This window comes from Molothrus ater, chromosome 6, assembly GCF_012460135.2.
Source record: "Molothrus ater isolate BHLD 08-10-18 breed brown headed cowbird chromosome 6, BPBGC_Mater_1.1, whole genome shotgun sequence".
Lineage (NCBI taxonomy): Eukaryota > Metazoa > Chordata > Aves > Passeriformes > Icteridae > Molothrus > Molothrus ater.
Genome location: NC_050483.2, coordinates 35,651,830 through 35,674,622, shown reverse-complemented (window position 1 = coordinate 35,674,622; position 22,793 = coordinate 35,651,830). Strand labels below are relative to the sequence as shown.

Below are 22,793 nucleotides of genomic sequence, written 5' to 3'. Positions count from 1 at the left end.
TATGGTTATTACATACATACATGTATGCTATACTAACATGACATGCAGGAAAATTGTGTGTTGATGTTAAATTATGTAATGTAATCACTTTGGAGTCGTTATTTTAAGGAAGGAGTCTATTGAATGGTGCTTTTGTAATAAGGACTTAAGCAGATGTAGCAACTTCTTCATTCAGCCATTTCTTGTTTTGCTGGTTTTTAAGTTATTAAGCTGTCAGGTAGCAATCTTTTTTAATCTGGTTAAGCTTCTAAATCTCTTCAGCAAGTAAAATGGATTCTCTCTTAATGTTTTTATTTATATAGGAATTCTGGTGATGTTCTTGAAACATTCAATTTCTTAGAAAATGCAGATGATAGTGATGAAGAAGAGGAGAATGACATGATAGAAGATATTGCGGAAGGAAAAGAAAAGCATCGGATAAATAAGAAACACAAAGTAAATTTTTTTCTTCTTTTTATTATAGATCTGAAATTCCCTTTCAAAAGGAATTTTTTCTCTAGAGATGATAGAAATATGTAATGTCAAAGTATTTGTTGCACTGTTGTTATCAGAGTGGATTATATGCAGATGCATTACTAGTAGATGTGGTGGTTTACTTAATATATTACATTGCAAACTTCAAAGCAACTAACCAGGCTGTTTGCAAATAGGAATGCTGCATTGGATTTTCCTGAATAGTTGGTAGTGTGAGCTTGGCTTGATGCAAGCCTTAAATCTCCCAAACTGATTTGTCAGGAAGGGGTTTTCACCATACCTTGGACTTCTAGTAAAGAGATTATTCAAGCATTAAGTTGAATCCCTTTTTTCTATTAGAAGTCTGGTAATAGGATTATCAAGTAAATCTCTAAGCATATATGAAGATCTTACACTCACTTTTTGACTTTTGACAAAGCTTTTTTTTAATAGAAAACAAAAGAATCATTTATAGTTATCTTTATAAAAATGATCTCTTTCTGCAAAAGTAAGAACATTTTGCAGATAACCTCATGTGGAAAATTTCTTGAACTGAACAATAAAATAAAACTTTTCACTGATGCCTTAGCATCAGCAGAGAGTTTGTTTGTTTTGTTTAAGGTGAAGATATGGTTAGAAATAGTAAAAAGAGAGTTTTCCTAAAATGTTCTATATTCCAAGCTTATGCTTAACACTAAAATGGAACTGGAAAGCAAAAAGAAGGAAAGGCTTCTGGACCAGGAGAAAGCATAGTTCATAAGCTCTCTCTGCAGAGCTATTGATAGGGCAAGAAAATCAACCAAGTTTTCTAATTCTTGTGTTAAATAAAAATTGAAGGCTGGGATTTTTGTTGCTAAAGCTAGTGTCAGTGTTCTTTTTATTTCCTAACATTCAGCAGACTGCACTGTTCTCTTTTTTGTTTTGATAGGCCAACTGAGATCACAGTTTCTTCTTCTGCATTTTAAATTGAAAAATGTTTTCACTTGCAACAAATTACTCAGTGAGAATAGCCTATATATCTTCTAACCTAAATGACTAGAAAATCTGTTTATGATTTAAATGCAGGAAAATATTTATCTTCTTGCAGATTGGTAATGAAGGTTTAGCTGCTGACCTTACAGATGACCCTGATACTGAAGAAGCTTTGAAAGAATTTGACTTTTTAGTGACAGCTGAAGATGGTGAGGGAGCTGGAGAAGCTCGAAGTTCAGGAGATGGAACAGAGTGGGGTAAGACACTAATAAAAGCATTTAAATATAAAGGAAAACTTGTTCATGGTACTTCTTAAGAGTTTTGTAATACTTACTAAAATGGTGTGGATGTGTGGATGAATGTGATGATAAAACATTGATGATTAGAAAATGATATATTGTATGGTGAAGCTCTCATATACGTTGTTGTAGCTGTAAGTACAATTGTAGTACATTTCTTTCAGGTTTTGTTTCTGATTTCAAAAGTAAGAGGAGAATATTTTCTTTGTTAGGTAAAAAAGGCTAGGATTCTGAATGTTTTTATACCTGGATTAAATTTGCTTTCAAATACAGTTTTCTTTTTTTTTGTATTTGTTTCTTATCGGGACCTTCAAACCTTTGTACCTAAGTTAAATTAATTTCTTTGGTGTACTTAAAAAATGGACCATTTTTTTATTTTTCTTAGACGTTGTTGCTAATATGGCTTGTATTAGTAAAATTAAAAAAACAAAACAAAACCTTTTCTAATAGCCCAACTTCTTATTAGTAACTTGATGGGAAACAAAATATGTTGAGTCAGTAATTTCTGCAACCTACAGGTTTCAAAAGAGGAGATTGAAAGGAGAAAATTTGTATAGCAAAAAGAATAGTGATCCAAATAATGGATATCTGCCTTTAAATGGGAAATCGACTATGAATGAAAAAAGCCCCAAACTGCCATTAGGTTGTGTTGTTTGAGCATTTTGTGTGACAATGAACTCATACTTCAGTAAACATCCCAATGAGCAAAGAAAATATAAAGATTTACAAAAATTAAGTAATGGCCCATCTTCCAGGAAAATAATACAGTCTTGATTTTGAAGGTAACAAGGATTTGAAAGCATTCTTTCCTAAAAACTAGTATCAAAGGATTAGTCACCTTTACTTTTAAAACTCAGTCTTATTTCTAGTTGGAAGATGAAGCTGAGCAAGCTGTTACATTTAGTTTTGGTAATAACTGTCTATTTTTAGTATCATTTTAGTTGCTCGTTGTTGTTCTCTTTTGAATTTGATGTTATTTGAACAGTTTCTTGATGATCTTTTCATTTAGGCATACAGGCAGATCTCTTGGTAAAAGATGTCTCATAGCACCTGAAGCAAGAGTTTTTGACTTTGCTTGCAACATCCCTTCAAATATATAGTGATGTAGAAAGTTGTGGTTCTAGTATTAGTCTTACTATTGTATATAAAAGGCAAGATAGTTTGATACTGTAATTCATGCAGTCAAAGATTTATCCAGACTGCTGAAACCTCCTGTTGGAACTAGCTTGTCCATTGAAATTCCAAGTCACTGTTTCCAAGGATTACTTTGCAGTGTGTTCTGTGTCTGGCATTTTCTCAAGTAGTTACCCAGTTTTCAGGTCTGTTTTAAAATTGACCCACCATGCTTTTCATACAGCTGTTTGAATGCTTATTACATTTTCAATAAACACATAGCGCAGTAAGGCTGAGCAGTTTAGGAGTTTGTACACACTTGTGACAGCTGATTTAACTGCAGCAATCCCATTGCTACCAAAAAACTTGTATCTGAGGCAAGAAAGTGGGAAGGAGGAAATAAAACATGAAACTAAGTTTATCTTTCAAAGTATGTTCTCAGTTTTGTTGTATGAAGACAATTTTCATAAGTTTTTTGTATATTTTGTAACTTACTATTTAAATCAGTCAAAGACATGCCTACAAATGTAATAGTAATATTTTTTTCATATTTTTTTTAGTACAGATGTTCTTTCCTTAAATGGGCATTTAAGGATACAGTCCATCAGATCTTGGGATTGTGTTACTTTCTAAAGATCAGTGTAAATATGACAAGACTTCTCTGTTAACTATCACAAATAGCGTTTTAAATGCTGTCCCACTTAAATGCTTTCAAAAATAAAATAATACAGTGCCTAAACCAATTTATTTTAGTTATTTTAAACTATGAAACTTGTTACTTCAAATATCAGGTCCATCCAGTTAGTTATTTATGTTGAGGGGAAACTTAATTTAAATGAATATGTACTATTACTTCCTAAACAATTGCATCAGTCATGAACTTAAATATTTCAGTTTAAATCCATCTTTTTCTTCATAATGTAGGAGTTGCTCTGTTCTATTTTCATAGTTTTTTCTTTCTTCCTGTTTTTGTTTTCCTGTCATTAGCCTCCTTCTAGCTCTTCGTACCTTTGCAAACATTTAAGCATTCTGAAAAAAAAGTTAATATTTACTTCTCTAATAAGTAATAATGCTTTTGTTTCGTATCTGGAAAGCATCTGATGTTTAGGCTCTAAATATATTGCCTAGTTTTGCTTTAGTAATATTTACAATATGTAATTGGAGAGTATTATCTGAAGGTCCAACTTTCAGTATCCTAAAATATTTCAACACCAAATTTGATAGTTACATTTTTGCTGTTGATGACTTCTTCTAACCTGTCACTGAGTGTTTGGAAGTCTGGATTGCTTTTATTTTCTGCTGTATTACAGCTTTTTATGAAGACATATTTTATTAAGTGCCTTAACATTCTTTGAGTGTTAAATTAATTCCAAACATTGTGATTTAAAGTGTTCTGTCATGGAGCATGTTTTACTTAGGAACAGCTTTTCTTCAAAATAGTGAAAGATGAGGAAGTTCAAGCAGTGTTAAATGAAGAGTCAAAGTGATGTGACATACTAAAAAAATATGTACAGTTTTAAATTAAAAAAAAATCCTTATGGTGATTTTAGTATGAAGAAAAAAATGCATTTATAACTGCAGTTTGCTTAAGCAAACAGCAATATATACATATTGTTATATATTGTGCTACACATTGCAGATGTCACTTATTACGAGGTCTCTTTATTCTGCTTATGGTTTCACGTGTTCATCACTGGCTTTCTCTTCCTCATGAAACACAAAAGTTCTCTTTACAGATGGACCATAAGTCAGAGAATGACTGAGAGAATTTGCCCAGAATTCTGGATGGCAGTGTATGACTGAAATTCACAGTCTCTTGGGCCATCTTCAAAAAACTTCTAAAAAATAGAATAATTTAAAGCTGGCCTTTCTCCACTCAGTTATATAGATCAATGGACATCCAGGGTCCTCTGTGCTGTCCTGTATCAGTTTAGTGCAAGGAAGGTCACTCTTGGGAGCAATGGCAGAGGTCTTCTAGTTACATGGCTCTGTTCTGAAATAGCCTAATACATCTAGGCATGCTGGAGAGAAACACTGCTGGGTTTTCCTAAAAATCTTGTTTGAAATTCATTTCACAGCCTACCCAGTTAATCCGAGTTTGTTTTATCTAGTTTTCTATGTGCAGCCTACATTTTTGCAGCCAACAGTGTTGGTTTTGAATATTTATGTCTGCAGGCTTGTGCTTCTTCTCTTGATTGAATGAGCCCAGTTCCTTCAAATTCTTTGTCTTTATATTCAGTGCCCTATTTGTTTTGCACTCTACAGACATTTTCTAAACTTCCAGTGTAGAACACAGACTGAACATGTTACTTTAATTTTGTCATTACCTGCACTGTCCCAGTTTAATGCACTGCACCTTTTAAAATGTACCAAAATGGCATTTTTTAGAATAGCTCTACATTGATGTTAGATGTGATCATCTTCTGGTTCAGTTTATTTCCCTAATTCTTCTCTGCAATGCTGCAACCTAGCTGATTATTTTCATTTTATTAATGGTGTGGAATTTTATTAATTAGTTTTAATTAGATTTTAATGGAATTTTCTTTTAATTGAGCTTTAGCGGTTTCAATTTTTTTTCCTCTTTGACTGGGCATGTTCTCTGACTTACCTTTCTGTGCTTCTTGTGTTTCCTCAGTAATCACTCTTCTCTCTGTCAATGCTTAGGCCCAGTGATCAGAAAGACTGAGGTCTTTGTGTTTGCAGTTTGGTAGATGTAGCTGTAGTTTGGTGTAGGATGTCATTGTTCCCTTCTCATCGCCAGAGTTCTTTGTGGGCAGCTCAGGGGACTCTGCCATTATGCTCCTGTTTCATGTTTCACTGCCCTTGCCATCTCTGTATTCCACCTCTTTGATCAAGATTGTCATTAGATGATGACAGATGCATCAGTATCCTAGGGTATCTGTCTGCTCATTCATTGTCATGTTTTGTCATGAAACATGTGCTTGGAATAACTCCTGTTTTTTTTTATTTTAAATGCATGTTACTTCATTTCTGCTGAATATGACTCCTCTTGTGTACTTTCATGATTATAATGGTTATAACTTCAAAAATGGGTACAATTATATTGTAAATATGATTGGAAGTTGGGAACTGAGGAACTAAGTCTTGTGATTTCATGCCTAAAGAATTTGTGAGTAAAAAGCTAAACTGGCACACAAACCAAGTTTGTTTGCTACCTGATTGTCTACTAGCAAAAGTGCTTCTGCAAATGTTATATTTGCCTTGTCATAGAAACAGGTTTATCTTTTTAGTAATTCTAAGTTTCCAGAAATTACTGAGGTGGATAATGTAGAAAAGTAGAGAACTGACTTTTCATAAAGAATAATTAACTCTGCAATATTTGTCAAAAAGAAAAATATATGTCTTCTGAAACTACTGTGAAATGTTGTGTTTCTCCTAATTATGATTTAATTTCTGGAATGCAGTGGGATGTCCACCTGTACAAATTACTCTTCTTCATCTTTATGTGAAAAACTGTATTTATAGACTTGTTTCTCTGGTTACATGTAGGAGCAAGGTTTCTTTCTTGTGCATGTGGAATGAATGCGAAAGGATGCATGGTGGTCTTCATGAATAAACTGGCACTGACTTACTCAGCTTGCATTTTCATGAGAGATATAGCATGAATGCTTTTATTTGCTTATTCAACACTGGCTGAATAATTTCTTAACACTGTCTTTCTAAAGATGCAGTAATTGTTTCTAAATACCAATGATTTTTTTGTGTATTTCGAATTATCTAACATAAACAGTTACTTATGAAGTATAATTTGTTTGCTCCTTGGTAACAAATTAACATACAATTTTCAAATATGTAACTGATAATATACAGTGCCTTGGAAAACTGTATTAAATGAAACTTGGTCCTTTATCAACTTAAAACGGAGACTGCACCTTTAAAATAAAGATTTATTAATAACTCTTATTAATGCTCTTATACAGCTATGACAGTAAATCACCAACAGCTTGCATTGCCAATTGCTGATTTTTTTTCTTTTAATAATATGCTGCATGTAGACAAAGATGACCTGTCCCCAACTGCTGAGGTTTGGGATGTAGACCAGGGACTAATAAGTAAACTGAAGGAACAGTACAAGAAGGAACGAAAGGGGAAGAAAGGGGTAAAGAGTAAGTGCAGATTCTGAATCTTGTAATGCAACACTTTTTTGCCTATTTATATTGAAGACATTTTTTCTCATGAGTTCTGTTTGTTGTTTTGTTTTTGTTTTTTTTGTTAAGCATCATTTTCTGTAATGGGGGCAACCAACTTTAACTTTCTACCTGCTGAATGTGAATATATCAAAACCTTTGACAGGCATTTCTTAAATGAGAAATGTTGAAAAGGCAAAAATTCAAGGTTTAAAGAGGTGAAGAAAACTAAATGCATAGAAATGTTAGTGTAAAAATAATTAACAACTTGCATTTTGAGAACATTGGTACTCTTAAGAAGTTTTCTGAAAGTTTTTAACTTCATCTGCTTCTTAAAGTATAATACTGTGATACTGTTGTGGGACTGGTGATTATTGGGCTTTTTCTGGGGTAGTGGTGTGGGGTTTTTTATTTACTTTTTGGGGTTTTTTTTCTTTTTTTAATATGAACTTGAATCAAGTTTATATTAAAATCAGTTGCTATTTATGGTCCTGTAATTATTTTTACAGCCCCAGGCATGGAGAATTAGGAAATGCTTGTAATGTAATTAGTTTAAATCCATTCTATACATCTGGAGTCACTCCAGCAGCTCCATGTCCTTCCTGTGCTGGCAGCCAGAGCTGATGCAGCCCTGCAGGTGGGGTCTCAGCAGAGCAGAGCAGAGGGGCAGAATCCCCTCCCTGGCCCTGCTGCCCACGCTGCTCTGGATGCAGCCCAGGACACGTTTGGCTCTCTGGGCTGGCAGTGCCCAGGGCTGGCTCATGTGCAGCCTCTCAGCCAGCAGCACCCCCAAGTCCTTCTGGGCAGGGCTGCTCTGGGGCTGTTCATCCCCAGCCTGTGCTGAGACTGGGGCTTGTCCCAATCCAGGAGCAGCAACCAGCACCTGGTCTTGTTAAAACTCAGGAGATTCCCATGGATCTGCTCCTGGAGCTTGTCCAGGTCCCTCTGGATGGAATCCTATGTCGCTTTAGAGAAGCTCCCATGGTTGCTGTGCTTTTATTTTGGAAGTATTTTTTAACAATTTCTGGAGATAACTAGTAAAAAAACTTTTTCCTCAGTTTGAAAAATTGTATGGGTATACACTAACTAAATTACATGATAATTAAAATACAACACCTACTGATGACTTCTGTAATTATTAAGATTTCAATTTACTTTGTAACACCTAATGGTTACTGGTCAGTTAGTGCATGTTAGTTGTTTTTTTAAGCATTTTTGCATGACTTGTTCACACACATAAACATAAAAGTTTTGACAAAGCAAAGAGTTTTAGTCTTTGCTTTAATGAGAACCTACAGTAGTCATCTGCATGCTTATGTGTATCAGCATGTAACATGTAAATCAGCAGTTGACATCAAATTTGCATAAAATATATGGTAGCATTATAAACTTATTTTTAATGCCAAAATGAACTTCTTTTATTTGACATTTTCTTACTAAATTCTTTACATTTTAGACATTTTGAACCATAGTAGCTGCAAAGTAACTAAATTTTCTTCATCTAAAGGAATTTTGAAATCTTTGGTTGACAGAAGACAGTATTTAGGAGACCGCTGTGTGACAGTGCTGAGAAGTGACATAAGTCATTTTTAGCTTTTTAAGTTGGAATTCTCCTTTGGGAAACCCTGAACACATATAGTATTCAAAGGTGGTTTGTGAAATTCTTGGCTTGTCGCATTCATGATAGTTTCTGGTTGAAAATTAGCATCTACATCACTGAGCTAATTGGATGAGAGAACTCCATACACAGAGTAAAAGTATGCATTCAAGGTTGGGCAGGTTGATTTAAATACGATTTTGAGACTTTTTTCCCTCAGCTTTTTAACATTCTGAAACTGAAATAATGTTGAAGGGCTTTTTAATTCCTGCTGCTCGTATCTGATAATTTGGGGACTTCATCCTGAATACATATCTCTTCCTTTGCCCTTCATTGTTTTGACTTCTATCAGAATTTGAGTCCCATCAGAGCTTGTCTGCATGGTAATATGTATCATCATAAATGTCAAACAAATGTGCATTAAATGTCATCTTTTGCAATACTTTGAAGACAGCATAATAAGACAGACATTCTGATGGGTTCTTTTGTTGGATATGCATCTGTAACTGCCATAATCTGTATTTAGACTGTAACATAACAGGGCAGACACAGCCCTGGCCTCAGTTATGGAAACTTTCATTCCACATGTACACATAAATAAGTGAACAGAAGTACATCTGATTCTATATTTTGATACTTCTCTAGTCTGTATCCTCATGTTTCCTTTTGGGTGGAACATCTTAATTAAGGTCATCTTCTGTTAGGACATATGCTTTCATTAAGTACTCTTGTTTGCTGGGGAAAAAGAGGGTGTCTGTCCAGGTAGTCACCATGTTATGTGGAACTACTACCTCTTTATGAAAGGATCTTTAAAAATACCCCTCCAATACAAAAGTCCACCACCTCACAACTTTAATTTCCTTCACAATGTAAGCTGTAAAACAATGCAAAATCTGTTTATTGAAGAGTTCTTGTGTTAAAAAACCCCAGAAGCAGACAAACAAACCACACCTATCCAGGACTTACTGTGATACATAGATAAAGAGTTAGGTTTGATGTCTACAAAAGCAGATGTCTACTTCTCTTTTCAGTAATATGCTGAATTTAAGACCTCTTTCTTGCCCAGATTTGGTAAGATCAATTTTGGCAGGTAAGTCAGGGGATGGCTATTTTTCAGATATAGCCTGTCACCTTTGCAGGGTGTGATAGTGGAGGTGTTGCATATCTCATTTCATTCTGTGAGGTCAGCATAATGTGTTCTCAGTTTGAAAGTTTTCACAGCTTGTGTATATATGTATATATCACTGTAGAAATGAAGATACTTTTACTGTTTTTCTTTAGCTTTTTTGTGCTTTTTTTAAAACTTTCCTGCTCTCTTCCTTCAGTTTGATTGTTCTGTACTTACAAAACAGTATCTGTACAGTTCACTTTCCTACCCTTGATTTCTGGAAATAGTATAATAGTTGATAGGACTGAAAAGAGATCTGAATTTCACCATCTTCATTATCATCACCTCTTGTTGACATATAAGAATCTCTGTGTTATATTCAGACTTGGACTAATACATCTTCCACCTAATAAAACTCTGCTTAAGGCTTCTCAGACTAAAACTTTTCATCACTGAATATTCAGTTATCTTTTTCACTTTTGATCTTTGAAGAACAGTACACTGAGATGGTACTGTTAATTTTTGCTTCTGTTCATACCAGGTCAATTTTTTTTGTCCTTGGCTTTTTTTGAGGGTAAGTGAGTCATCCAGTTTTGTTCCTTGACCATAGTTTCTTATGCAGAGGTGGCACATTCTTTTCTTTAAAAATCTCCTTGCAACATTTACTATACTTGAACAGTTACATGAAGGTGCACTTGCACTTACATGAAAGCAGAAACTTGGGCAGTCTTCTGTAGTGGTGGCACAGTCTTGAATGCTAACACATTTTCCAGCATGAAATGCACAGAAGTTGTTCAGAACAGCAGCTGCTCCTTTGTAAACTTCTCTCTATATTGTATGATGTTTGAGGACTGTTCTGAGATTATGCCTGAAGGACAAGAAGTGCCCAAACATACTGAAAAACACTAAAAGGCAAGGATATCAGCCCCCCAGTTAGTGACAAACTAAATGACTGGCTGCTTCAAGATAGCAGAGCAGAGGGACTACTTTTAGTTTCTTCTGAGAATACTTCGAGACAAACTTGTCATGCTCATATGTTTGGCATGAAAGCACCTGGAGAAGATGCTTTCAGTTCAGATAGAGGAAGCGTTTATAAGCCATTTGTGGCATTTTGCATCAATGTGTAGAACCGTTCATGCATATCAACATGGAGAAGACACAGGTTTTTTTTCTGGAAAGCAAAGGGTTCATGAAAGTAAACAGTTTAGGGTCCCAGTCATGACTTTTATCCTGTCATTTTATTGATTGCTCTGTGATATCTTCAAGAATATATCTACTCCATCACTGTAGGTGCCTGGCTGATGGCTGACTGTAATAAAGATGAAGACAAGCTTTGTAGTCTGTGTGGTGTAGAGAACTGTCCATTCTAAGAGGGACTTTTCTTATGTGAGATCTCACCTGCTGGCTGCAATATTGAATACTATACTTCAGAAATGAAATCCTTTCAGTATTGAGCGTGTTAGAAAAAAAGAGTGTTGGTTCAAAAAAGATTTCTCATTATTATTTTACATTCACTTCATCAGCTGGGATCACAGTTTTCTAGACATTCTTCTACAGGAGAATGAAATGAAACTTAACTGCTCAAGTCATCTGTTTTATGAGGAAAGCTTTTGGAAGCCAGTTTTATTCTCAGATTGCTTCTGGGTAGCAGTCTTTGTATATTTAACTAGAATACTAAGTGTTCTGTGAAGGAAAGAAAAAAATACCCAAAGCAGAAAAAACGTAAATATAGGGAGTTTTATTACTTGGCAAAATGAGAATGTATTGCAAATATTAATGAGAATAGTCATATAGCATCCTTTTAGGGGTTTGTGAGGTATACTTCCTGTAATTCTTCTTCAGTAAGTACTTTTTGTTGTATTCCCTCTCTGCAGAGAATTCTCCATTATCTTTAGAGAATTCTGTTATTCATGGACACTTATTTTTGAGCACATTGATTTAAACCAGTAAGATCTGAAATGATCAGATACTTTGTGAAAGAGTACATTTTAGTGTTTAACTGTTTGAATAATGGTTCTGAGTTTAAGTCATCTGTAATCATAGTATTTGCATTTAACTTTTTTGGCAATAAAGGCTTTGGTTTAGTTTCAATTTCCTTTTTAATAAATGTTAGACATGTCACTTCAATATAAGAACTTGTTCACTAATGCTTCCTTTACTAAATGGCCTACAATATCTCTGCTTGCAGTCCCAGGAAGGGCTGTTTTATTGGTTGAAATTTGATTATGTCTTTCATCATTATGGATTGTTTTCTTTAATGAGGTTCTCTCACTGAAATACACTTTATAATTGAAGCTTGACTTTTTGATGTGGAAGCTGTAAAGGTGAAAGCAGGAGTGGATTTAGTAATTTAAAGATACTTTAAATCATACTTTTTTGTTTGCTAATGTCTACATATTAATTAAATGTACATATAATTCAGAATGCCTTGTTTCTAGAATCTTGCTTTTATAATAATTTTAATATAATATACATCTGCAGTTCCATACAGTGGTGGAAACATTCTTGCTGCTGTGTTCAACAAACATTTCATACAATTTAAATACCATTCAAAGCAGGGAAAGTTAATTGTTCGTTGCACCCCCATTATGAGTTGTCTGTACTTTTGCTCTCATTTTTAAGCTTATTTTTAATTAGCACTCTGTTTTTTATTGTTAAATTGTTTAGTATAGTTAAAGTTGTGTAATACTATTAGAAAATGTTTAAATCATACTTATTTTGTTTAATAGTGAATGTTCTTTTAGTATTTGGCTTGACTTTCCAGCAGGGCTGTAAGATGATTTTTTTCCTCTCTCCTACAGGAAATTGTAGAATAGATCTACAGAACACAAAGGAGTTATTCTTTGATTTAGTGAATTTCAATTGTTTGCATGTAGTTTTCAGATCTGGTGTATTAACTCCTGCTTTTGTTTTCCAAACCATTACTAAACAAAAGCAAAGCACTATTTATTTTAAGGAGGTCCCATCAGTAATTATTCTTATTTAATGGATTTTTAGACTTCAGTCAAGTCAAGCGGTAGCAATCAAATGAATTTTTGCTGCTGACATTAATTTACAGGAGTCAACAGGACAAAACTTCACGACATGATAGCTGATCTGGGCGATGATGAGATACCCCACATCCCTTCAGGAATCATTAATCAATCTAGGTCACCCTCTTCTAGAATGACTGATCATGAAGGTGCAAGAGCAGAGGAAGGTACAAAAAATTCAGCTACTTACTATATTTCAGGAGATTTCTTTTAGAAAGCACACGCTGTCATTTATTATCCCCTCTGTAAAGCTGAATGCAGTTGCAGATTGCCACATTATTATTTTACTTGCAATTCTTCCCAAATGGTTTTATGAGAATATGGCTGTAGTTTTTGTGGCTTTTTATAACTCAGCATTGTTTAATAAGTTTTTTTAGATAACTTCATGTACAGCAGTGTGTTCTGACACTATTCACTATTAAATCCCTGTTTGGAGACACCCCCCCCCCCATTAGCAATACCTTTCACAAATAGGTTATTTATTGAGGGGAAAAAAGGTGAGTATAAACATTTGATGCACAGTTTGGATTTTGAAATGAAAAGTGGTGATTTAATTATGGGACTAATTAGTCTCTTTTCCTCAAATTTAATGTTCTCTTTTATAAAATTCCCTTGATCTACGTACACAAGTTTACAAAGACATTATTTATTTCTTTACAAAGTATTTATTTAAGTTTCAGGATTATCTTTGGCAATGAAAATTAGTGGCAAGCTATTATATATAAAGTTGAAAATCTTGTATTTAGCTTTTAAATTTTTTGTTTTAAAGGAATGATTTTCCTGTATTAGCTTTGAAATTAGAATACCATTATGTAAATTGTCCTCTGCTTAGAGCATATTAATTCAAAATACTCAGGTGTATTCAGATTTGGCTCTTTTAGGATGATCTTTGACCCATAAGTCCTGGTATGGTGTCAGCTATAGCAGAAATAGAATTTACATTACTGCTGATTCCAGGAATTGATTGGTTCTCCTGTTCTTTTTCATCCTTGGCCTCACAAATGCCTGTCAACAGGCAAGCAGAAAACAGCCCCAAACCACATTTCAAGGAGGTTTTTTTGTTGTTCTCCAAAACTCTCATTTTACAACAGTCATCTTATTTACTGCCTTCCTTTTCATCTTTGTTTTTATTTCCATATTCAAGATGAAGCAGTATCAAATTTACCTGTGGAGTGCAATTGAAAAATCTACAGATGAAAATCCACTGGCTAAAACTTGTAGACGTATATTTAAGTTGTTTTTAGATTCAGTGTTTACATGCTTTAGGTTGCCTTTCAGCCATGTTTAGGTATTTAGGCCATACATGTTGTGCAAAGAAACACATGCACAGACCTTGTTATGGACAGGGATGCTGTCTCAGGTAGAGGCCTTACATCTAAAATTATACTGGACAAAACCAGTATATATTTTTGAAGAAATAGATGCTAGATTTGAATTTGATAGGGACTGACTTTTATTTCCTGGTTCTTGTAGCACAAACATTGTGTTAGCCTTCAAGTAAAGATTGTTCACACTGTTCAAATAAATTGCTTTCATGTTTATATTTTCACGCTGTTTAATGTGTCCATGTCTTTTTAACTTGTCAGTGTAGTTTGCTCTTTATTTATTAAGAGTAATAATATTAATATCTCTATCATCTTATTTGCTCATTTTGGTTTCTACATAGTTTTTAAACTTGAATATTAGAGTGTAAGTTCTGCTATTTCTATCCTGAATGCTATGTGGCTTCTGTACCATATGGTGCAAAACTGCAAATAAACAGGCAGTGTTTTATTTGAATTCCTTCTAGATGTATTACAAGGCCAAATACTTCATTATCATAAAATACAGATTTTACTCAGTTATTTATTCAGCCTTGTTCTGAAAGCTAAGATTTTGCAGATAACTTCAGGCTTTTTTCTAGGATACACTAGCCTATGCTGAGGAATTTTGTCAAGCTATAGTTGTCTTTTGACTGTATGGAAGTTTTATGCCATGCTTTGAATATTACAGTTCTGACATAGTGATTGATAATTTTTTCTTGAAGGGGGTTCAGGGAGGAACTAGCTCTGAATGGCTTGGAATATCTCTTTCATACCTCTAAAGGTGTGAGAATTTGGGTTTGGGTTTTTCGTTGTTTGTTTTTCATTTGTTTGTTTATTTTTCACTCTGAACTGCCTGGTTAATTATAATGTTATGCCATAATCACACTTGATAATTTTGGCCATGAGAAATTGGAGTTTCCATTTCAACATATTCTATTATTTCAGAAATGGTATCAACATGATTTTCCATCCAGTGTAGAGAAAATTACTTTCTTCACTGATTGTTTTCAGTTTTAATATCTATAGATTGCAGAGGTGTCAATCTACAGATTGACCGAAAAAAAGCAGTAACAGCTAATTACTTGGGTATGAACAGCTGCTTTTGATGTACCACATATTAACTTTGTGGGAAACAAGAGTCCCTGTTGTACAGTAGACAGCAACAGCCTATATGAGTATACGTATGTGATCAGAGGTTAAAGCAGTTTGTACAGTCACTGCTTGATTTTGACTTAATGGTGTATGATGTGAAGAACTTGAAGGTAAGAAGTGCTTGTTAAGATTGGCTAAGCAAATATTTAATTATACAATTTTATATTTCAATATTTATTTCACCTAGTTTCACCTACAAAGGAACTTGTACTATCACATTTTAACTTTATATTTATTGATTGCAAACTCAGTTAAGCATTTACATTATGCTATGACAATAATATTGTACTGTGTGCTAGAAAAATATTTGTATTTTTTTTCTAGATTAAAAGCATTAAAAAGTAATTTATTTAACTATCACTTGCATATACCTATTGTTGCATTGTTTTGGTATCTGAAGATGTGGGTCTTTATTTTTAGTAGCTGTAACATCATGCATTTTTCATTGTGTTACTATTCTGCCATTTCCTTTTTTGCAAAAGCAGTTTACAGCCATTTTTTAAACTTCTCAAATATGCCTCACTTTAAGATATAAAATTCACAAATAAATTATAGAACACATGTACATACATATTGACAGCTTTAGTATTCTGAATTAGTCTTCTGACTTTTGAGTAGCATGAATTTTGAAGCTTTAAGTAAAGAAATAGTCACTCATGCAAACAAAATTTGACAAATTTGTGGTATAGGTTCTTGATGTGGTGGTCCTTATTTTTTATTATAAAGCACAGGAAGGTTGATCTGTTAAGGTCAGGTGACGTTAGTTTCACAAAAAATTAGTATGACAGGTTTCAGGGCTTTCCTAAACCTTGTGGGCCTGTCTAAAGATCAAATAGGAGTAAGGGAAAGTAAATAGGTGTTTTGTAGGAATGTATCTTTTTTGTAATATAAGTCCTTTGTCGGTTTGTAGTAGATCTTCAGATGTAGAGTTTTAGTAAATTACTGATGGAAATAAAAAGCTTATTCATATAAGGGCATGGTAAGCCATTTTGGGCTGTTAATGTAATGTAGCATTCTTATGAGTCAAACTTGTATGGATTGTGAATGTTTTTACAAGAGGTGATTGTGCATAGTTAGAATATTGTTTGCTCTTTTTATGCAATAGTAGGAACAGCAGTCTGTATTCTTAGATTATGTTCTTGGATTCTCAGAAATAGTTGAATTGATTATGCTAATGAAGTTACATTTCTTAATAGTATGATAGTTCTGAAGCATTAAGACCTGTTTTATTCTTGGGAAGTGATGTCTTTTGATCTAGCTGGACTGGCTCCTGTTTGCCTAGCCCTAGCAGTAGTGCCAGACATCTGTAACTTTACACCTGGTTTCAGTCACTTTCATCCCATGGGAGTGGATCAGACCTAGGTTACCATTCAGATAGTGGTCATATGGAATAATGGACATGTGTGTTCTAAACAGGAATGTATTTATTATTAGTCCTCTTGTTTAGAACTGCTTCTAGAAGACAAAATCCCTGGAAACTGGAAACTGTTTTCTCTAAGATTGAAGGGTTTTCCAGGAGGATAAGAAATAAGGAGTGGCATTAAAGTGAGGCCATAATTCTCTCTGCCAGATCAGTGACATTCAAAAGTCAAGCAAGTTTAAGTTTTCAAGATGTCAGATATAATTTAACATATTTTGCAGATGCTTATACTTAGCTGAAGTTCACACAGACTTTAATTTCACATACTCTACTTAAGAAGTGTTGCTATTTCTAAGTGGAAAAGAAAACTGAAAAGTAAAAGTAGCTTCTAAAATGTGCTGAAGCATTACAATGTTTATGCCTTCATTCCTGTTCCTTATTGCAAAATTGGTATTTGTGGGTTAATGGAGATTTACAAAATCATTGAAGAGGGAAAAAATATGGGTGAATATTTTAAACTTTATTATTCAGATGCAAATTCATAGTGAATGGTTATATATAACTTTTATTCATTCTAAATGATAATTAACAGAAATGTTAAATTTTAATTTGAAATATGCGCAGCTCGACAACATGAGTATCAGTTGAGTGTACTTTAAATTAGAATCCAAAATCATGCTGAGAAACTAAGAGAGGAAATGAATAAATAATAGATGCTTTCATTTTTTTCAGTTGCCTGAGAAAACTCAAAGCGGAAGAGATGTTTTGCAGGAGTCTTTTGCTTGAGTGATTAAAAATATTTAGTGTAGAAGTAGAAATATTTAACTAGTATAAAGCACAAAGACATATTTGCAAGTGGATAGAAGGCAGGAAGCATGGTGTATTGAATGAAAAACTCAGCTGAGAATTTGGAAACCTGGGATGTACATTTGGTATTGCAGGGTAAAGTAATGTCAGTCAAGTCACTTGTCAGTATCAACACCTCTGTAAAGTAAGTTGAAATCAAATGATGAAGCATGGTACAAGAGTTGTGTATATAATGTGTGTGTGTTTGCACATGTGTGTGTGTCCTCATGCTCTTGTTTTTTTTTTTTTTGTTGGGGCTGTATGTAGTACATACAAGTTCAGTTTTAAACTCTGCTTTGCTGTTAAGTGATGAATAATGCAGCTTTTCATCAGTTTGAATTACTCTATTGAGACTTAAAGAAACTGTTTTGTTCTTTGTAGCTGAGCCAATAACGTTTCCACCTGGAGGAGGCAAGTCATTTATTATGGGTTCTGATGATGTGTTGTTAAGTGTACTGGGCCTTGGAGACCTTGCAGACTTGACAGTAACAAATGATGCAGACTATAGTTATGATGTAAGTGCAATTTTATTTTAAAATTCTTTATACAGTTTAACCAATAGTAGTTGGGTCCCTTCTCCTCAATCCTGAACATTACTGATGCACTTCTTTAGTAAAAGCTGTTACTTGGAATGGCAGAGCACCTTGCAAATGAGCTAAGTAATTTGGGTTACCAGAATTAAGTGAGATGACTTGGGTTTTTTCTACATTAATAATTTAATTCAGATTTTGTCACTGGGAGGGGGAATGTGTTATGACCTAAAATACATATTAATGTCTTAACATGACCAAAATTACAGTTATACATTGAAATGGAGTGTTGAGCAGGCATGGCATGAAACACAAATATTGATATTAACTCATTTATTTGCTATCCTTCTGATGAGTAAGTAGTGTTAACAGCACAGACTATATATATAGTAGTATATTTCAGATGTAAGCTATTAGGGGGTATTTCTGTTGTAATCCAGAGTGTTCTGACATTCCTTTGACCATAATCATTAAGCTTCTACCAATAGTGTTAAACAAATTTTTCCTTGGCCAGTAACATAGGATGGCTGGTTAGGGAAGTGTTCAGGTAAGTTTTGCATGAAGTATTGTATTTAAAAAGTCTTGTATTGGCTTGACTGCAGATTGCAGCTTTGTCTTGCTGTCTTTTGTGAACTACAAATTCTTTATAAAACAGTGTGTAGCCATTTTGCTTATTCTGAGATGGAGGGATATTTAGTGGCAAGCCAGGACTAAGGTCAGAAAGCATTGCAATTAATATACCAACTAACAGAACTGTCACATGAGAGTCTGCTAATTGTGACAAACCTGACAAACAAACCTGGTTTTGTGGTGTGAAGAGTGAGGCAGAATAGAGGTTACCTTTGCTCTTGGGGAACTTAAAGGAGAGAATAGCTGATAAATACACAAATATGAAGTGCTGCCTGAGCTAATAAGAAATTTGCAGCAGAAGCACACATTTGTTGAAGGTTGGAAGGTGTTAATCATCCTGTAGATGAAGTTGATCTTACTTTTTCAATGTTAGTTGAATTTTCAAAATTTTTTCACTTAAACCCCTGAGGCTCTTTATTTTCAGCTATTTCGTGCTCTAATACCTGGTGTATACAGAAGACAAAAGATAGAAGTAGAGTTTTTCTTACTAGGCCATTCACCGAAAATGAGTTGTGATTGACCATGATTGTCACTTGGTTTCCCTGCTTCTTGTCCAGTCCTCTCTTCCCAGTACTCATAGGATATTTTCTTCCTTTTAAAGCATAGCTGAAAAATGCACAGTGGCTTCTGACTTCATGTGTCAGAAAAAACAAAGTATAAAATAACACAGATGGCAACAATTTTTTTAATATTTAGGATGACACTGACCTGTCACAACTTTGAATAGACTGAAATTCAGATGCTGTTAGTTTTTCATCACAATGTTTCTTTACGTTAAAAATTCCATGATAGTTTTTAATTGCTGAAGTTGTTCCCTCATAGCTATGGATTTGCAGCACAGTAAGACCATCTCTTACCTTGCACCTGTAATACAGTACTTGTAGGGCATTGTACTCTAATGCCCCTGTAAGCTTAGGTAAAGTCACTTCCTTTTCCAGTATATCTCCAGACAAGGACGTGTGACACTAAGTTAATGTGTAAGTAAAACAAGAACAATGAAAAAACCTCAAACCAGAACACTTAATGCATTTGCTCCCAATAGGTCCCTGCTCTTCAGATAGCTTTTGTGAGCTGTTGGAGTGCATTAATAAATAAAGCCACAACAGGCTTCCATTACCTTTCATGTGTCACTCCTTGAGGAGTGTTGTATTTTGAAATGGAGAGGATACGAATACAGGATAGGGGTTAAGTATAGATTATAAGAATTTCAACTATAACTCAAAAGATTTCTGTATGTTTGATTAAATTCACTAGTTGTCTCCAAGACCAGTCATCTGGTAAACAGTAGGCATCTCAAGTCATGTCTTTTTTATTATCTAGTTACTTAAATTGACCTCAGTGCATGTAGTTGTTTGCATGCTGAGGGAATAATGTTGCCAAATCAGATGCCTCCATTTGTATATTTTTTGATTCCATAGCACCAGAGAATGGGGTTTTTCTGCAGTACAGCTGACTGAAAAATGTAAAAGTTTCCTTTATCAGAGCATGTAAACTTGGAAATCTCCAATAAGTTACAAAATTATCAAGAAAAAAGTAACATTAAAACATAAAAAGACACTGCAGCTACTAATTATTGTTCTATAAAATTTTTGTTTGCTGTTGGGGAGTACTTGTTTGACATAGGGAAATGCATGTCTCTTTACAATTTGTTAGGATTCTTTTGACTGCAGGGGCAAGGAAGATCTTCATTCCCTGATGCCTTTTTTTTTGGTGGGAGGGAGTTGTTGTTTGTGTTGGTTTAGTTCAGGTGTAGTCTTAGTCCAGTTTGCCTGTGCTTTACAAGGCAGAATGAATGGGTTGTTTGATCCTTCTTGGTCTTTAGTAAAGCTTGCTAAAGTCCACAGAAAAAGGGAGGAGCAGCTAGTGAAGTAGTCTGTGTTGTCATGACTTTGATTATCTTGACTGTGTGTGTGTGTATAAATACACACTTAGAGTGGAGCATCCAGACTCAGTGGGCAGTGTGTCCATCGACACCTTATGTTTTGAGAAGCTTTGGGGATGTCACACTTTTGAACATTGATATATACTGTCCCATTTCACCACTTTGCCGTTATTCCTCTGGCCTGTTTTGTGAAATAATCTCACATTTATCCTTTGTAATCATCAGATCCCTTTTCCAAATCCTTGACTGTATTTTTCTGAGGTGGGGTTGGGTTTTTTGGTTGTTTGTTTTTTGGAAATACATTACTGGTTAACTTTTTTCTTAGAGATTGCAAGGACCTCTTTGAAGATATATCAGTTGTTCTCTTACTCTTGCAGTAAGGATATCAAGATCCATTAGAAACATGAATAAGGAAAAGAATTTTAAAAAATTGGTTTATGTATGGCTAAATTTCTAATAAAGTGTATGTGGTGTCTTCTGAAAAGAACCATGATGTTTGAGTCCATTTTAAAAAAATTAAAGCTTAAAAGCTATGCTTAAAATAGGAAATGTACTTTACTTTTCATAACTTGTGTAAATTCTATACCTTGCATATTAGCAGATTTCTCTGTACTGCTGAAAACAAAATTACCCTTGCAACAATCCTTTTAAGAAAAAAGAAAAAAAAATAGAATCAACTCTTTTCATGTTTTGAAATACAAGGATCACTGTATCCAGTTCTGATTTTCTTGAATGACTTTTCATCACAACTGTGGTGGATGTTGTTGCGTGGCTGCACATTGCACCCAAAAAATTGCTAGTCACCTGCATAATCTGAGATATTTCATGTGCTAAAATTGAGGATTGCTATTTCAAGTTTTTGGCTCTAATTTCTCTAAGCCCCAGATCACTGCAAATACATGAGGGAACATAAGTTAGCTAGGTGGGTGAATATGTTACATAATGAGGATTTAAAATATCAAGGGACTCCATTTTTTAGGAAAATACCTTTTTTTTTCCTTTCCTTTTCTCCCCTTGTATTGTCCATTTGGGGAGGGAAATAAATCAATGGTTTGGTCCATATTATGTTTAATGCAGAACTCCAGAATTCCACTCTGTTCTGTTTCCTAAAATGAAAGATTATTCTTGTTATGAAGCTTGCATATAATATGCAGTGTAGGGCTAAATAACTTAAATCTCAGTAAAAATATTGCAGTATTCAGTGTACTCTGAAATAGGAAGATTGCAAGCAAAATGCTTTGTTATTATATGTATTTCTTGGTTGGCATTTAAAAAACCCTAAAAATTCAGGTTACATGTCTGGTATAACAAATTTCTGTGACTTGATTGGAATTAGGTAAAGTTTGCACTTAGGACAGAAGTTTACAGTAAAATAATGGAAAAGCAAATGTCTGCACTTCTGTAACTCAAACCACTAAATTTTATTGTCTGAACCTCTTTGTTTTGTTGGCTGGATTTGAATTTGGTTTGAGTAGTGATAATTCAATCCAGATTATAGACTTGGTCCAAAAATAGTTATTACAGTATATGCTACACTATTATCTGAATCTTTTCAGTCCTGACAGATAAAAAAAGGTAGTAAGATTTGATTAGCTGTGGGAGATTTTAATTTCTTATTAGTGTTGCTGAAATTAGTTTGAGATGTCAAGCTATTCTGGCCAACAGTCGAGAAACATACTTTTCAATTACATGCTGAAATAGATAGTTAAGATGAAGGATACAATTATCTTCCTTTTGTGTAACACAGAGGGTACAATTGGTTTCCATTTATTCTTAGTTTGCTTATATTGTTCATCTAATTCAAGTCAGTTTTCTAAACTAACTTTAGGGGAAAAGAGAAATACCCAGATAAGTTATTTCTTTATGATGGAGGCTTAGGATGGGATGCAGTCTGCTTGCTGCATAAATATAAATTGTATTCAAAGCTGTAAATTAGTCTCTTGGAATCGCTAGAAGGGCTTGTATTTTTCTCATAACTCTTCTTGGTTACCTATAATGAGTATTAAGCAGCTGTAATTATTGTATTTTAGCCTAACAGTCTACAAGTTAAAAGTATGAATTGGATGTTCGCAGTGTATAAATATAGAGTTTGCATATATTGCTTCACAAAGCAGCTAAGTTATTGTCTCACAGATACATTTGAAACTCATTAAAGACTTAAAAAGTATTTGTGTAATGTTATGTTTAAAATCATGACAAATGTCTATTGAAATTTTGATTACTGTGTGCATGACATCACCTGTAGAAGTATTCAAGAACTATGTATGTTTCTTGTCAACCTTAGTCAAGTTACTCATCTAAGGAAGATCGCTCACCAAGCACCTCAAGCTCATTGTGTTTAAGTGATAAATGAGCTTTTGACAGCTG

At 34.1% G+C, this 22,793-nt stretch overlaps 1 protein-coding gene across 3 annotated transcripts in view; it reads left to right on the top strand.

Moving 5' to 3' along the window:
• The window catches only part of STRN3 (striatin 3), a 60,465-nt gene that overhangs the window by 27,710 nt on the left and 9,962 nt on the right, over window positions 1–22,793 (top strand). The window contains exons 6-10 of one of the 3 annotated variants that reach the window (XM_036383218.2): window positions 303–435; window positions 1,541–1,682; window positions 6,854–6,964; window positions 12,749–12,889; window positions 17,766–17,899. In XM_036383218.2, coding sequence (XP_036239111.1) covers window positions 303–435; window positions 1,541–1,682; window positions 6,854–6,964; window positions 12,749–12,889; window positions 17,766–17,899 — 661 coding nt within the window. The remainder of the gene's footprint in view (window positions 1–302; window positions 436–1,540; window positions 1,683–6,853; window positions 6,965–12,748; window positions 12,890–17,765; window positions 17,900–22,793) is intronic. The other 2 variants (XM_036383220.2, XM_036383221.2) reach the window with 2 other exon arrangements.